Here is a 17,525-nt window from a genome sequence, read left to right on the forward strand (position 1 = left end):
CTTGCATTGCCACAGGCTTTCACTGCATGGACTCATCTCATCGTTCTAGTTGATTTCCTGGGGATGTTTTACCCTTTTCTTTTTAATTTCATTAATCATCATTCAGAATATCCTGAGTCTCAAGACTCCCGTTTGACGAGGGTTCTTCCTTGGAATGTTGGCTAATTATATGCAAAGGGTGTTTTGCATGTGCATGGAAAACCAGAGTACCCAGATAAACCCGAGGAATACGAGGGGATAATACTGAATGCATGGCTTTGCAAGCCCATTATTTTACACTCCCTTATAAGTAACTTGCAGCCCAGTAAGTTTGGGAGTTGTTGCAAAGCTACATGATCCACCAATTGTTCCCTCCAAAGCACTCAATTATGGGTGTGTACAAAAATGATGGAACAAAACATTTCTGATAACAATCCTGAAAGGTAACGCTTTTCCCTCCACTCCTAGGCAATCCCCCTAATCTGCCGGATGTGGTGACACACACCTGCAATCTGTGCGGTTGGTTGAAGGCGGCTTCGTTCATCTCACTCGCCCGTGAGACGCGTGTGCAATGCACTGTTACGCATAGGTCGCTCGCCATTCTGTGCAAACCTTCATAATTCTGAAATTTCATGCGACACGCGAAAGTCCGTAAAAATGAATTGTCCCGTATGTACCAGGTAGGACCTTCTTTAACAAAATGCCTAACACTTGGGCTTTATTAATATTATTAACCCCAGAGTGATTATTAGTCAGTGAACTGGGCTCTGAGTTCAAATTGTACCATTTCCACTTCAAATTTACGGTCACCCCTTCGAACATATCCTAACTTGAGATTTCGAAAGCCATCACAGTAAAGTGTGGATATACGTACTCTTACATTCTAATAGTGCTCGCACGATGGCTGATGCAGTGCGGGGAGCGGTATTGTAGCGTGCTGCGCTATGAACCCCGCAACCTGAATTCGATTCACACTTATGGCCAACACCAGTGACGATTATCTTAACCGGTTCTGGACCTCCCCTAGGTCGACTTGGCTTCAAATGAGTACCTGGTGCAGTGTGTAAAAACATCACCACTGGAAAGACAAAGGCGGTCGGGCGTGGTGTTGGCCACCCACCCCTTCGTCGACTGCGCCGGCCTTAATAGGTGTTCGCTATAACAGCACTTGCCACCAACAGTTTGTTAAGGCTATACAGGGGATCATTGTCTTTGGTGCATTTTTCATAACTGAAGTGGGTCACGTCTTCAATTCCTGTCGATGCATGTCTTTTTCGAGGAACGGCTGTTTTGTTAGGCTTATGTGGGGCTCTGGTGCCCGGGGTTTGTCACGTTTCCTTCTTACCCATTTCCCAAAAAGTGCGTTGAGATGCAGTAGTATTTTTAACGCCTTTTATAAGCGTAAACCACGATCCGCATTGCAGAATCAGCCAGGACCTGGCAAAGGACCTGGCCATCTTGGCACGCGAAATTCACGAAGTGGCTGGGACTGAGCCCAACTCCGTGAGCAGCAGCTCGTCGGCTGCGGGGGTGGCCGTCAGCGATGGGCCCCCCTCCCCCGGTTCCACCATTGAGGCCAAGGAGCAGGTGAGTCAGAGGGCCAAACTGTGGCGGTCAGCGATCGCTGGGTGTGGTAGTGCCGGTGGCGATGACGATGATGATGGTAGATGCTTGTATTGCGGTGGCTTGCAGGGCTGGGTGTGTGGATTATGCAGAGGCGTGGCCGTATTGTCGGCATTAGCTGGGTGGCGCTGTAGTTAGTGTTCGACATGTAATCGTATGGGGGCCCAGTTAAAATCCATGGAATGACTTGGCTTAGCACTCCTCCGTTTGTGATCAAATTGAGTACTCCTTGTGGAAAGTTGGCGCAGTGATTGTCTCAAGCCCTGGGAATGTGGAATGTCCATTGTTGGCTATGTAATTTGCAAAAACAACCAAAGTAACAGCACACTGGATAATGGAACAACTGTATGTCACCTGAATGTTTTTGTTTGATCTGTTTAACACTTTACATCTTGGGTTAAAAGCATTAATGCAGCAGCTCTGTTCATGTCTCTCTCTGTCATGGAGCTGTATAGATGATCGCATCTCAATAAAAAATTATACCGGGCAAATTGAGTAATAGGTTATCCAAACGTTTACAATAAAAAAAAACAGTAATAGTGGATAAGCATTTTTGCCCAAGACGATGACATCACCTCCCAATGACCTCGTGTGGCATTGTTTGGCGACATCACGCGCCATGCGACGGCTCGTTTTTTTTCTCAAGTGGTTCAGACTCTGCGCACACGTGTCATTTTCCTCGTTACATTTTTTTTTCAGCTCGTGCAGAGGATAGCAGACGAGGCGATTAATTTCCGCAAAGTTCCCCCACACTCGTTGGCCGACGGACAAACCACCTGCGGGCCAGAGGCGCCTTACCGAGCCGAGGAGGGCCGCATGCCCGACTCGGCAAGCAAACGCAAGACGTGGACACGCGACGAGGTAGCGCACTTCTGGGGAGGAGGAGGAGGAGGAGGAGAGAGAGATAGTGTGAACTGTGCGCAATTGCTGTGCACAGGTCTGCTACGTTGAGTGAAATGTGGAGTGTTCTAATTGCACCTCCGATCGGCATGGTCAGCTACGTACGGTGCGAAATAAGTTCAATATATACGTGCATACACTAAAACATTTGAAAGTGACTTAATATTACCAGCCTTTTGTTTTTTTAATTAAGCCGTTTCACGCCGATCAATTCTGAACGGAACCTTACTCGGGAGCCTGCTTGAAGATCTCACGGCCAAACCTCCTCGCTTCGCGATCATAAGCTACGTCAGGACTTACCACAGGCGATGTGGACAATGTCTGATGCACAAGTAGCAATGATTACAGGCAGAATTATTCGCACTGCAGCTGTGACAAACTGCACGCTGTGGACCGCACCGTGAACAGTTGCCCCTTATATTCACCTTATTCTGGCGGGTAAACAGGTTCATTCCACATCCAATAATGTTCTTGACTGGATATCAAAACTTGATCAATCCTTGTACATCATTTCACGTGCAAGAAGGAGGTGGATGGTGACAGCTCAGGATCCTGAGGGATAGTGGCAGAAAGGGGATTCCTTCATCTTGCAGTGGATTGATCATGGCTTATAATAATGATACTGCTCAATCTTTCAATGTTTAGATGTTCTGCTCAATCTTTCAATGTTTAGAACACCCACATACAGAGTATCTAAGGTAACAAACGGTTGTATCACCAGCTGTGAGTATCATAGTTAATAAGATTTATATTAATAGCAAAGCCATGAAACCGGACACTATTGTTGAAAACGGAATGTGATCTTTAGAGTGGTCGAATTGCACCATTAAACCACTGACAAACAGTGGCTTTTTCTTCAAATAAGTATTTTTATAGTTCTTGAACACATGCAACATAAGGCAGAATAATGCCTGCTCCAGAAGACATGAATGTGTTATGCCATTGTACCATTTATATGTCATCAGCCAAGGCTGCGAGTCTGGATTTTGAACCAGCAGAGTTTGAAATTAAGAGACAATCACTCAATCTCAGAGCTGCTGTGTCACCCTTGTGACACGTTGACATTTGAGTCTGAGAAAAATGTGGACTGCGTATTGTTGAAATAAAAGGAATTTTTTTGTCTTTCTGGCCAAACAGATGCAGCTGGATAACCTCATCCTGTCTTCAGTCGCACAACTGTCCCAGAAGATTCGCAGCAACACTGACAGAACGGCAACTAAAATGAGGTGCGTTCAGTTGGTTTACTCCACGTTTGCAGAGTGCAACCGCGAATATGACTTATTCTGGCCAGGTAAGATTGCAAGCTGTACCAAGCAACAACAAAAAAAACAGTTCATTGAGGGAGCCTCCGTTCTTTAGAATCGCTCGACTGTGCAAGGAAATGTGCCCATGAAATCTCACAAACACGCATATATTCGGTGCCCGCGCTCTAACCTACGTGTGCATTATAAAGCCATCTTTAAACATTTTTATTTATGCAAGTAACTTTGTTGCATTCTTAAATCCTTGCACAGTTTTGAAAACAAATTTATTAAGAACTGCTTTTTGCTTTTAGTTTGTTGACCTTCCCCCGCACCTCCGATTAGCACGGTTGTCTACGTACGGTGTGAAAGAAGTTCAACGTACACACACATACAATATCTTGTGCTAAACATTGCAGCTTCATTGTTTTTCCTGTTCGGCAGTGCAGTTGTACGAAGCCATTAAACTCAATTACAACCCATATAGATGTATCATAATCTAGGGGTGGGGAGGCCCGATCCACACCCTGCCTTGGGTGCTGCGACCTAGGGCGCCTGCTAGGAGGTCCAGGCAAGGAAAGGCATCCACTTGGCCTGCGGGAAAAAAAAACACTCTCTAGGTGAAATAGATTATGCTAACATTGATATTACATTTTGATTTAAAGCTTTCGTGACTGCAGGGATTCATATTCTTGGTTGTTTCGGTAAAGTCACGTAGAAGGGAAACAATAAAATAATAAAAATATAAAACAAAATTCTCACGACATATTCTTAGCTCTTTCGGTAAAGTCACGTTGAAGGGAACCAATAAAATAATAAAATATATATAAAACAATAAAAGTTCTCACGATGTTTCGACCATAACACAAACGGTCATCATGGTCGAAACGTCGTGAGAATTTTTATTGTTTTATATATTTTATTATTTTATTGGTTCCCTTCAACGTGACTTTACCGAAAGAGCTAAGAATATGAATTACTGCAGTCACGAAAGCTTTAAATCAAAATTTCTCACGACGTTTCGACTGCAACACAAGCAATTATCATCAGGTGAAAAACAAATTCTTGCTGTGGTTTTTCACACCTGATGATGGTTGCTTGTGTTGCAGTCGAAACGTCGTGAGAATTTTGTTTTATATTTTCATTATTTTATTGTTTCCCTTCTACGTGACTTTACCGAAAGAACCAAGAATATTGATATTACAGTTTTACGCAAGCAATGTCATAATGGTTGTTGGTCTTCAATACAATTTGAGTCGATTGGTGGAACAGCAGATAGCACATTGCATTCTTGGCTATATCTAACTTCAGTGGAAAGCAATATCTGAACCAGTCCTGGGCACCTCCATTTACCAACTCACCACTGACCAGTGTGGTGAGGTGTGGTCAAATAACCTCCATGACCACGATGGAGTCGGGGTCAGCCTTTTTATCTGGCAGTTAATTGACAAAGGGCTATGGAAATATAAAATATTTTAAACTTTTAGCATTTTGTATTTAAAATAATGAGCTAACTTATTCATCTAGGACGGTCCTATATTGGAATGTTGGGAAAATTCATTTTTCATGAGTATATAATGTACGAATGTTGAACTTCTTTCGCACCATATGTAGCCAACCGTGCTAATCGGAGGTGCAGGGGAAGGACAACAAAAATAATAATGAATGGTAAACGTACAGCCCTTTTTTGTCAGTCCTATCTGTGTCGTGTCAGTTACGGGGGCTATTTGTCCATACTTCACCGCGCTGGTCAACGCGTGTCGCTGAAGGTTGGGGTCCCACGACTAGTTCAAACACTGCTCGTCACTGACAGCGACCGAAATACAATCTGCGGAGATCATCTGATTGAAATCACGCCACACTAACCCTTTCGCCACCGCTCCACACCCCAAGTTTGCAATCATCTCATAATGTGTCCTTGTGTTGTCAATGGTCTTTTGACAATGACAACGTCACTTGGAGGTTTGAGTTGTAAAAAGTCACGAATGAAATCGGCTGTCCATAGGATCCTGCTGCGGGACGAGGAGAGGAACTGGCCGGAGATCGAGTCTCGTCTCAACTCTGACAGCGAAGTTCCGCTGCTGAAGACATCCAACAAGGTAGAGTAACCTTTTTTAATGTTTTATTGCAACAACATGCGGGCCCTCACGGCACACCACACCGAGAGGTTCCAACAACAGGATACAGAAAAAAATATCCGCAAACATCCACTGCGGCGCGGCGGAAACTCAACATGAAAGGTACAGCGTCTGCTGTCCCAACCAAGTGGGGAACTCGCGCAAGGGGGGAAAGATGACGATTTAAATGGGGAGGGGAGACAGGGAGGGGGAGGAAAAGAACAATAACCAGCACACTCAGGGAAAGTCTGGGAAGAGGGAAAAGACGAGGGAAATATTTTTCTTCTTGTATGAATCGCAGGGGACGGTGGCGCAGATGTATAACGGGAAATCTAGAAATGCTCAACAAATTTGCACGTAGCGCAGGTCTTCTGGACAAAATACGAAGCAGCAGCATCATTTAAATGATTGATAACATCTTGATGGAGATCAAGGAAAGACCTGTTGGCACATGCCATCTCATGGCAGTACCATTAAGGATAATTACTGTGTAATGCCAACAGATTACCTTAATCATCTGTGTGGGAAAACGGAGCAAATTGTTCAGCAGTAAATTTGATTGACATCGCAAATCAGGTAAGGCCATCGTTTTTGCAACCAATTATCTTGAGCTCTTTGATGATTTATGTCTTTTCAGGATATTGCTTCCATATTGAGGGACCTTCGAACAGTTGAAAGGCAACTGGAAGGTAAGATGTCACTTGTGCTTATGTGTATGGATAAATCTTCGCCTAGCACTTCTTAAAGTCATTTCATTTTACGTATAGTAAACCCTAAAATCGCATGCTTGTAATGAATTATGTTTATTAAAGCGGCACGCTCAAGAGTGAGCTGCAGAAGTTAGAGCCTTAGCGGGGTTTCATTATATTTTAGAGAAAGCAAGGGAGGTGGTGAGTCCTTCGGTGCTTTGCGGCACGTGTTGAAAAGAGACAAAGAAGATGCAATTAGAAGGGCTGTGAAGATTAGAGACCCATATACTCACATAGAGACTCAAACGCTCGCATAGAGATGCATACACTTGCATAGAGACCCATACGCTTGCATGGAGGGCCATACACTCGCATAGAGGCCCATAGACGCGCATCGTGACCCATACACTCACAGAGGCCCATACACTTGCATAGAGGCCCATAGACGCGCATCGTGACCCATACACTCACATAGAGGCCCATACACTCACATAGAGGCCCATACACGTGTAGTGGCCTTATTGACGTCGGAGACTGTTCTTTGGAGGCAACACGTATTTATTACAAACACTTCTGTTACAGTGGCGAATCTGATACTTGAAGAGGTAACGGTCTCTTCACCCGTACTCTATAGAGGGAACGTTCCCCGAGCTTTAGCCCAGGCTAGCTCCCTGGTTCCCTCTATCCTGGTCCTCTCTCAGGAGGATATCTGACCTGGCCCAGCTTCGGCGCAGGTCCCGATCACCAGCCACACGAGTCCGGCCCTCAAAAGGACACCGGGCCTCGTGGCTCTGGTGTCGCACCCTGGCTTGCTTTGCCCGGCCCTCAAAAGGACAGCGGGCCAAAGGAGTTCCAGGGTCTGGCTAGTCGGTCTTCTTTCTTCACTGGCTCTTCATCTTGCTTCAGTCGAACTGCCCCTCAGCTCTTCGGGTTCCACCTTTTATACTGTCCCTCACTGAGGGGTGGGGCTGGGAGGGATCACAGCGTCCCCCACAGCCCCCCAGGGTGGTGGCCGTAGCGGACGTGTTTGTGGCCACCGCCCTACAACCGCGTGTCCCCCCTCCCGTAACACCTCTACATCACGCGCATAGTGACCTCTACACTCGCATAGAGACCCATAGACTCGCATAGAGACCCATAGACCTAGGTCTACGGAGATGCCAGCGGTGCAGGGCACCAAAGGATAGAGGGAGACCGGGGTGGGAGGATGCGGTGGAACGATAAGTGAGAGGATGGTGGATGTGACGAGAGGACAGGCACGGAATTGAAGCTCACGGAGACAGAAAATCAAGAACAGGCTACTTTGCACCATTGCGTTGACCAACTTTTGAGAACTACCCACATTTTCTGAATTATTACATTGGCCCCCAAACCATGCGGGTTGTGTATGGGGGGTATTGTTTTACACCATATTTTACCACGCTGGTCAGTGTGACTTGATGAAGGCAGGGAGCATAGATAATACAGCATATTAGAGTACAACAGTGGATTTTGTTCCACTACACTCTACTGAAAGCGTTGTTGCAGTCCGTGTTAACTGGGGCAACAGATGAGCAGCACTTACCAATGAAGGGTCACGGATAAGTGCATACATGCATTACAATGCATCGACGTCTCACTGTTAGAGGAAGACACGATAAAAAAATAAAACATATCCAGATATGATAAAGTGTACTTCTGTGTACTTAAAAAAATGTTAATGCAAGCCTCAGACTTTATCATCATTCATGGTTAATCCACTGTTGGATATGCACAGACATTTGAGTGCTGTCCCATTACATTCTCCACGTACTATATTTTCCTCTCGCATGCAAAACATAAAAAGTAGTTGCCCAAACATCCCCAATGTTTCCCCGGATCAGTAACGGGTTCTGTTCTCACAATCATATACAATGTGCGGCTCGTTGGTACGCTCGCACCTCTACTGCACGTCAGTGCAGCTACTGGACACCTCCTTATCAGATTCCTCCAGTCTAAATAAAGAATTCTTATTCTGACACCTGCAAGAGTCGTCGAGTGAAAGGTGCCTCTGACCTTGCTCTTCTGCAGTCATCAATGCCATGATCGATCCGGACAACGTCCTGGACCGGTGGTGCGACAAGGAGCAGGCCAGGAAGTCGGCACAAGGCCGCTCGCGGGTTGGAAGCCGGCGCGGCAGCGGCGGAGGTTTGGACGCGTCACTGTGCACAGAGCCCGACAGCGTGGGCTCCGAGGCGGAATATAGCATCCACTTCAACAAGTTTCATCCGAGCGGCGAGGAGGACGAAGGGGAGGAAGAAGGGCCCTGCTACGTGTGAGGACCCCCCCCCCCCTACTGCCGAGGCGTGCGGAAAACGAGAGGCCATCTTGTGCCGCCTCCCCCTCCCCCCCTTCCTTGCACTGAACGCCGAACTAAGCTGCTGTTAGCTTTCTTTGTTTTTGTTGCACAATGTGTTCTCGAACTCTGGTTTTGGCTGTACATTTTACTTTCGTGTTATTTATGTTCGTGTTCGTTTTTTCTGCTGCGTATTTTTTTTTTTGCACGTTTGCGGTTTGTTTGTAAGCCGGTACACTTGATCAGTGGGCATCGCAAAACTCAAGTTGGAGGGCAGTGTGGGATAATGCCAAGACATTGTAGTAACCACGGTGATGATGATGATGAATTACACTATAGAGGTGTTTAACACTAACTGTAGGATAACTGTGTACTCAATCCAATTATGCGATATTCACAATGCAAACATATATCATCTCTACAGGTACGAATTTAGCAAACGTTTAATGCGGCAATCTCCAGCCAAGAGTTTTGTGAAGCCTTCTTACCTCCTCCGCACTTGGGTTATTTAAGGTAATTCTTTTCAGAATCAAATCTATGTACACTTTATTTGGGGGGTCTTACATTCAAAATCAAAGATTAAATATATATAGAGAGAGATAGAGACGACAAAAATAAGAAAAGTGTACCAAAACACTGTCTTGAATTGTTGCACTGCTGGTATGACCTCTTGGAATCATATGCATGATTATTATTATTATTTAAATGTTTTGCACGTGTCATCTTTGTTAATGTTATGGACAGATCAAATGATATTTTCTTGAGATCCTAAGCTAAGACATGTTCTGCCACTTGTTACCAATCTGATTTAATTATGGATACAAATTGGTAACTGTTGAAGACATCGGTCCTTAAAATTTTAAGTTGCCATAATGAAATGCATTGTTTTTTTTACATTAAATGCTGTTTTAGATTTTTCAAGCTGATTATATTTTCCCACAATTCTAGAAGATATCAAACTTGTCCTTGAAACGTGAGCCATCGAAACAATGGACAGAGGTTATCACAAAAAAGGCTTTTAATTGCTGCCATTTGATTTTGTTAATCAAAGTGTTTATTGCTCGAGTTCACGACCCTATCTTAAGTGCCTCATCTTTAGAGCCACTCCTTGCTACTGACTGCTTAAACCCATCGAGCACATGATTGACTCAAAGAGTCAAGATTCAATTTAAAGTGAATGAGACAGGGTAGGTAAATGGTCGTGTAAAAAAATGCCATGACGCTATATTCACGGTGTTTCACATTTTTCCACATGCAGCGTTATTCGCATTGTTTTAAGCATTCTAAAATATATTCGGAATCGAAAGTTGTTGACAATGCTTGGTACAGTGTTTTCAATGCCATAAAGATATCCACGCAGCTTCAAAAAAGGCCACTTGTTGAATATATTCTGATTGTTTAAACATTCAAACATATTCGGAATAAAAAGTTGTTTACAATGCTAAGTGCAGTATACGGTTGCATGCCTTTAAGTTTCTGCTTTACAGTAAAGGCCATGATAACGCTTGGGCAATTTTAGGGTCATTATTGTCAGCATTGTTGTGACAAACCAATTACTTTGAGCAACTGTGGCAACTTGATTATGAAGTTTCATCGTGTAACAGGGGTCTGTCTAAACCAGTGAAACGTGTTTGAAAAGTTTTAACAATAATTGAGCTGGAGAGACTTCACCTGCGATTCAGATGGGAAGTTGTCATCTCAGTTACCCCCCACCAGGGGGGAGCAGTGATGAGATGTAGTAAATTGCTTTGTCCACATTTAGGCCGACTAATATTTTTACAAAATGAGAAACATAACCCGGTGCCAGTTGCTGGCAAAAATGTCTGAACAATTGCCCGATTGTGCCCCGTGGCTTTAACCAACTACTGCTCAAGAATGGGTAAAACAAATATAGTAAAACCTTGGATTGCGAGCATAATTCGTTCCGGAAACGTGTTTGTAATCCAATGCACTCGTATATCAAAGCACTCGTATATCAGTTGTGATCACGTAACGCTCAGCAGACAAATCGTATATATGTACTACTTGTATTGCAAGACCTCGCTCGTTTATCAAATTTAAATTTATTTTTAATTTTTGCTCGTCTTGCAAAACACTCGCAGACCAAGTTACTCGCAATCCAAGGTTTTACTGTACATTGAACCTTTTTGTTAAAGTTGCCACTCTGGCTGTAGACTTTTGCCTAAAAAACATGAATGTTTAGTTTAAAGCTGTGGCCTTGATTGTGTGGTGGTGTTGCAACAACGTTTGGCCGGACTAAGAATCCAGTGCCTGGAGTGTATATGTGATAAGAGAGGATTTAGAACCCTCTACTTGAAGTCAATGCAGAAGTTGGGTGGGTTTGTTTAAAGAAAGATATCATCTGAAGCAAAACGTTCAGTCTTTAATTGATTGCTGTCAGTGTGTGACTATAAAGGTATATGTACATTTGAGATTTTATTTAAAATTGCAGATATCAAAATTGTAAAAAAAAACATTCAAATTGCAGTATTGTAAAGTAGTCTCGAAAAGTGGGTTTGTTGTCTAATATACAGCATTCCTGCCCATGGTATTGCGGAAAAAATAAATGTACTGTTCTCGTATTAACAACATAAAACTATTCAATCTATTTACTGTATAGTGTTAAATGAATCATTCACATGTTCTACTGATAATCTGTGGGGGTCATTCGACTGGTTAATTGTAAAAAAAAGACTGTAAAATCAATCATTCATATGTGCTACTGCAATCTTTAGGGGTCATTCAACTGGTTCATTGTAAAAAAAAAAACCCTGTAAAATGCACTTGCGAAAGAAAACAAAATGCACAAAATGAAACGGAAGAATTAAGTAATGACAACCACTTCACACCCGTGTTTCTCAAACTACAATTCTTGGACCCAAATTCTCCCTGGCTGTCTTCACATACACCTGTTCACATTTTAAGTCACGGTAATTGGTTCGCGTTGCATGCACATGTTAGATTGGGTTATAATTTTGACGTAAAATGCACCTGCTTTGCGCCCAAAGACTTGAGTTTGAGAAACATTTTTTGGGACCCAAAAATTACGGTCGTCTCTTTTAAATTCCTCAAGAGCGCACACGCCAGCCAGTTGCTGTGGCCTGCGTTGGGTACTTTTAATTTGCGGTTATACTTCCTGCTGTCATCCCATGCACATTTATCGTTAGGAAAAAACACACACACACACCCCGCCACTTCGCTTTTGATGGTTGCAGAAACTAATTGTGTAACAGATTTTTTTAAATTCATAAGCCAAAAAAAACAAATAAGCCACTCCTGGCAATCTATAGATATACACTATTGTAATTGCTTGTGCCGATGGCCTGGTGTATGTGTGCGTGCGTATGTACGATAGTTAGATGGTAGCTGTGAATGGTACGCTTTTACATGCACATTAAACCGTGCTTTTTTTGGAAGAATGTATAGAAAGCTATGGGTTATGTGTGATATCATGTCGCCATGGATATATTCGTCACAACTTTGTTCAAAACACATGTAACTGGTTATTTCGTTTTAATTTTGTCTGTTCGATGTTTTCTCCATAGTTTTGAATGTCTAAATTTTATAGAAGTCTACACACAGGCTCTTCACGTTTTATTTTTGTAAGCTCGTGAAATGCTGCCATCGATTGCTTGGTTCTTTGTGTAGAATATTCCTGTCAAGTAATAAAGTCACTGGGTATACTTACTGCATTTTCCATGTGTTTGTGTAATGAGATGTTAACTACATCGCGTGGCATACAGAAGGTCGTGGGTTCAATCCCGACCTTGACGCCTGTATATCTGGAGTTTGCATGTTCTCCCCGTGGTTGCGTGGATTTTCTCCAGGTTCTATTTTTCCTTCCACATTTAGAATTCCACATTTAGAACCGTGCGTTTTGAGTATTTGGCTGCTGTAAATGTCCAAATGACAAGCCACTTAGTTCAGCTATGATTTGTGGCCAGGTCGCTTCTGAAAAAGAGCTCTATAGCTCAGCGGGCCTCCCTGGTAAAATAAAAAAAATTATGGTTTAACGTAGTGACGGATTCCTGCCATTCTATTCTTGCGTATGCAATTATGCTCAGGAGCTAACTGCCGTTGTCGACGTCTGCTAGCCACGCAAGAGCACCACGAGAGGGCCTCGTGAGAGAATTGGTGTCGTTTTGCTGTTCCTCCTCTGCTGAAGGAATGCAGACTACAGTGGCTTACTGTGGTCCCTAGTTTGGGTTGCATGGCCACAATCGGACAGCGAATGCTTTTACACGACTTTCACGGAGAGCACAAACAGGAGATGTTCACATTGGCCTGTTAACGTTTTGATGTCAATGCTCGTTACACCGGTGTCTTCAAAGAATATCAATGTCAAGAGGTGCGATGTTTGTTTCTCAAACGAGATGTTTATTCTGAGCCTCCTCGTTGTGTCGGTGTTCCTGCTGAATGAGGTTGACAATAAGCACTCGGAAATGAGTACAACGTGACAGTGTCAGATGGATGCAATGGGTCAGGTATGAGAATTGTGGATTTGCTTAGAGAAGAGGCACTACTTAGGAGTTCAGGGAGAGAAAAAAATGCACGTGGCTGACCCCATGCTTTCATGGAACCTTTGGCTTCGAAGAAAAAGATGCGTGACAAAAGTGCGGAATGTATTGTAATCCAGCCAGTACCGTCTTACAGAAGGCGTGATTGTATTTTTAGAACGAAGCCTACAAACTGCGTTATTTGGCTTAACCACACTCTCACACCGTCACAACATGATGACATTGCCACACCACCTCAGACCACCTCATCACACCACACAAGCACCTCATCGTGCCATCACAGCACACGATCACGTACCACGTCTCGAAACCGATTTAACAAAAAAATTCAAACAGCAGGTGACGTTCGGCAGTCACTTGAACTATGCGATCTGAATGAGCCTTGCCCTCCCGCTTGTCCACGAGAGGAAGTTGTGGTCAGATTTGTCCTTTTGTTTGAACAAGATTGTTGACAACAGGAAACGTTGCGGCAACAATTGCTCTAACATTGGACCATCTCGGCCTTTAACTACCGGCAAGTCCTAGAGTGCGGACGTCCACCATCCGCTACATGGCCATCAGCCAGCACACCGTCGTCGTTCATCGAGGAACAGCTTCTGGTGCTCCGCTGTACCACTGACGCCACATCACCAGAATCTGCTCGAACTTCCATCTGGAAAAAAATAATGGGGGGGAAAAAATCGAGTGTGAATAAGCTGCTGAATGGAGCTGTCGAGGAATCATCCCCAGTGAGGAGCTCGCATCTGGCTCCCATTTCCAAATGACTCACACGGCGGAGCCTAAACAGACAGAGTGGGTTTTGGGAGATGCAACTCTGTCATGGAATCATTCTGGGGTGGGGGGGGGGCTTCTACACAACCGACCAATGTGCTTGTCAGGAGCAACAAACCGCATGGATCATCTCCTGAGATGCGCTGCAGCACCACAATGCACTCCTCAACATTTGGAAATGCCAACACCAGAAGCGGTGGCCTGTGCAGAATAGTGGGAAAAGGCCCAATTCAGGTTAGACAGGAGACACGATGATGAAGTAGACTGTGGAGTGGAAGATGGCAGCCTTCACGCGGCCCTTCTGTTAAATGATAATTCGCAACGAATGCTATCAACGCGGCGACCGAACATCGATCATCGATCTCGAGAGCAACAAACAAACAAAGATCCCCCGTGTAGCCCTAACAGACTGTTGGGGCAAGTGCTGTTAGCGAGCACCTTTGAAGGCCGGCACGGCACACGAGGGGGTGGGTGACCAACACCACGTCCGGCCGCCTTTGTCTCTCTAGTGGCGATGTTTACACACCGCACTAGGTAATCGTTTGAGGCTGAGTCGACCTAGTGGAGGCCCAGGACCCAGTTCAGAGAATCATCACCGGTGTTGGCCGTGAGCGGGATTCGAACTCGGGCCGCCGGGTTCGTAGCGCAGCGCGCTAACCGCTACACCCACCACTCCACAACAACAACAACAACACACCACCCCACCACTGTGGAGCGTCAGCCAAAGGAGGGAACTCGCCAGAGAAACTGTTTCTCGCAGCGGAGGTGACAAGATACATTTAAAAGTATATTTTGTTCAGCCAGGTGTGAACTCAACAGACTGGGGGGATAGTTCTCTGTCTGTTCATCCCTCTGGCCCCTTTCTTCTTGCTTCTCTGTCCGTATTTCCTCTTCTTACCTCTTGTGTTCCTGTATATGTATTTCTGCTATTCATCCCTCTGGCCCCTTTCTTCTTGCTTCTCTGTCCATATTTCCTCTTCTTACCTCTTGGTGTTCCTGTATATGTATTTCTGCTATCTTATACCTCGTATTTGTTCACTCTGTCTATGCTGGTATGTTCAACCCAGAGGATGAACACGAAATTTAGCACTCTTCTGAAATTCGTGGTCCGCCAGGCAAGTGTCTAACTGTGTCGTTGGTCTGACTGGTTTTGCATCACGTAAATTTTTCTTAGGTTTGTTGAATTCTCGTCTCTCATCTTCTTGTTGCATTTACCTCCGTGCAGTTTGGCGCTCTCTATGTGTTGCGTTGATGTCACCCTATATGCTATTTGTTATTTTACACCTGATGAAGATCGCTTGTGTTGGGGTCGAAACGTCGTGATTGATTTTATTTTAATATAATTTATGGTATTTCTACATACGTGACTTTACCGAAAAAAAAAACAATGAGAAGGATTCATACTCTTTGTTTTTTTTTTCGGTAAAGTCACGTCGGTAAAAAAAATCAATAAAATAACTGAAAACAACTCAATTAAATCACGACGTTTCGGGCGCAACACACGCGTCCGTGATCAGGTGGGGACAAACACAGCGAAGACAGTTGCTGAGATATGTCAAAGAGATCGCTCTAACACGGATTTATATAGCTGAGGAGGGTGGGGGGGGGACGAGGGTATGGGGGCGGGGCGTGGGCTGTGGGAGTAATTCCCAAATATGTGGATACAGGTCAAGTCCCACAGGTGGGGAGTGGGGGAGAGTGGAATCGGACAAAAGTACTACACGATTGGAAAGCTGCATCTCAAATTTCCTAGTGATGTGCAAGGCTGCCTTAACAGTTTAAATTCATATCCACATCACCAGTCTTTTACTCCCAGCCTTGCCGGCCTTCATAGGTGGGGGGGGGGGGGGGGGTAGTCTTTATTTGCAAGAGTGACCTGGGTTTCTGTGCAGAACTTTGCAAAAGCCTTCGTCCAGCAGTGGATAGATCGTGGCTGATGATGTTATCATTCAAGAAAGTTGGCCACTAAGATAAGCAACACTCGCCTTCACGTAATACTTTAGAGTGCTATACTTGCACATCCTTTTGTAAGTCCACTGCTGGATGGAGGCCTCCAGACGCTGCCGTGCAAGGTCGTGGGAGTTAAATGACCATACTTCACCACGCTGGTCTAGTGCAGGCGTGTTTCCTGCAGTGTTTTCCTGCTGTGTACTTTGTTTTCTAGAGCACAGCAACCAAGATAAACTTTAATTCACTTTCACAAAAATGCAAATGTCAGTTCCGGTTGTCTTACCAAAACATTGAAAACATTAGCATCAAACAAAAGGTGAGCATCGTTCTTGAGAAACTGACATATTTGTGTTATAATCTTTAAGTGAAACATATGCATGTTTTAACTTATTTCGCACCGTGTTAATCGGAGGTGCGGGAGCTACTCACATTTGGATCGTGAGTACGGCGTAGAATTCAAAACGTGACACTTGGATGCTGCCCCATTGCAATGGTTGCTACAGGACACTGGATTTGCAATTCAGAAGTTGCCAATTCACTCTTCCGGCACGGTAGTTGCAACAGTTCTCTTAAATCCTCCCCCCCCTCCTCTGTCTACTCTGTAGTATAAATGGGGACACCACGTGCAGTTTGATTGGCATGCCACGTGCAGTTGGGTAAAGTGTGGATACTCCCACCTATTTTTATTTGAAGCTTTCGTGACTGCAGAAATCCATACTCTTTGGTTCTAAAGTCACGTAGCAGTGTTTTCTTGCTGTGGTTGTCCCACCTGATGACGATGGCTTGTGTTGCGATCGAAACGACGTGATCTATTATTTTTCTACCTACATGACTTTACCGAAACTCCCACCTATTCTTCTAAGATGCCTGGCCAGCATGGAAGAGTAGGCCAATCCCCTCCCCCTAGAGTGACCATTTCGAGCTCCACGTTGAGGGCCACCTGCCAGCAGTAGCGTGAGTAAGCAATTGCAGGGCTGCGCCTTCACCTTTGTATGCTCTCACCAATAAAGGCCACTGAGATTTAACAAAAAGATGTGACCAGAGAGAGTGCGGTGATCCCGAGTCACATGACTAGTTCAACAACCCGTCCAGCATGTTTTGAATTTGCTTTAAAATGTACGGTGGGAGTTTCTACATCTGACAATCTGTAGGATTCTTGTGGCCTGACATATATATCGGTGAATCAGTAACCTTAAGTTCACCTTGCGAGGGCCTCTAGAGACACATCTCTTACAAGGCAGACACAATAAGGGAGGGGCGAGGTGGTAGGTCGGCAGGCGTGGTTTCCACTTGTCCGGTCTTTTGTTACCCAGACCGGGGAAATATGGCATCTGTGTTCGGGTGGCAGGAATTTATTTAATCGGAGGTGCGGGGGAAGGACAACAAACTAAACACAAAAATATGTTTTAAAGACATGAGTTTTA

General features: G+C 44.5%; 1 protein-coding gene and 1 long non-coding RNA gene across 7 annotated transcripts in view; both read left to right on the plus strand.

Moving 5' to 3' along the window:
* LOC116943324 (centrosomal protein of 170 kDa-like) overlaps positions 1 to 12,550 on the plus strand; it is a 74,035-nt gene extending 61,485 nt beyond the window's left edge. For all 6 annotated transcript variants that reach the window (XM_032956109.2, XM_032956111.2, XM_076067634.1 and 3 more), the window contains 6 exons: positions 1,404 to 1,566; positions 2,302 to 2,463; positions 3,640 to 3,728; positions 5,749 to 5,842; positions 6,498 to 6,549; positions 8,599 to 12,550. In XM_032956109.2, coding sequence (XP_032812000.1) covers positions 1,404 to 1,566; positions 2,302 to 2,463; positions 3,640 to 3,728; positions 5,749 to 5,842; positions 6,498 to 6,549; positions 8,599 to 8,846 — 808 coding nt within the window. In that variant the 3' untranslated portion in view covers positions 8,847 to 12,550. The remainder of the gene's footprint in view (positions 1 to 1,403; positions 1,567 to 2,301; positions 2,464 to 3,639; positions 3,729 to 5,748; positions 5,843 to 6,497; positions 6,550 to 8,598) is intronic.
* LOC142924829 (uncharacterized) lies at positions 6,556 to 8,546 on the plus strand. The gene is made up of 2 exons (XR_012941912.1): positions 6,556 to 6,928; positions 6,967 to 8,546. It is a non-coding gene; the product is annotated as an uncharacterized LOC142924829 (long non-coding RNA).
* Positions 12,551 to 17,525: the final 4,975 nt, after the last annotated feature.

Source organism: Petromyzon marinus, chromosome 17, assembly GCF_048934315.1.
Source record: "Petromyzon marinus isolate PM22_M1 ecotype Great Lakes invasive population chromosome 17, UKy_Petmar_22M1.pri1.0, whole genome shotgun sequence".
NCBI classification, from domain to species: domain Eukaryota; kingdom Metazoa; phylum Chordata; class Hyperoartia; order Petromyzontiformes; family Petromyzontidae; genus Petromyzon; species Petromyzon marinus.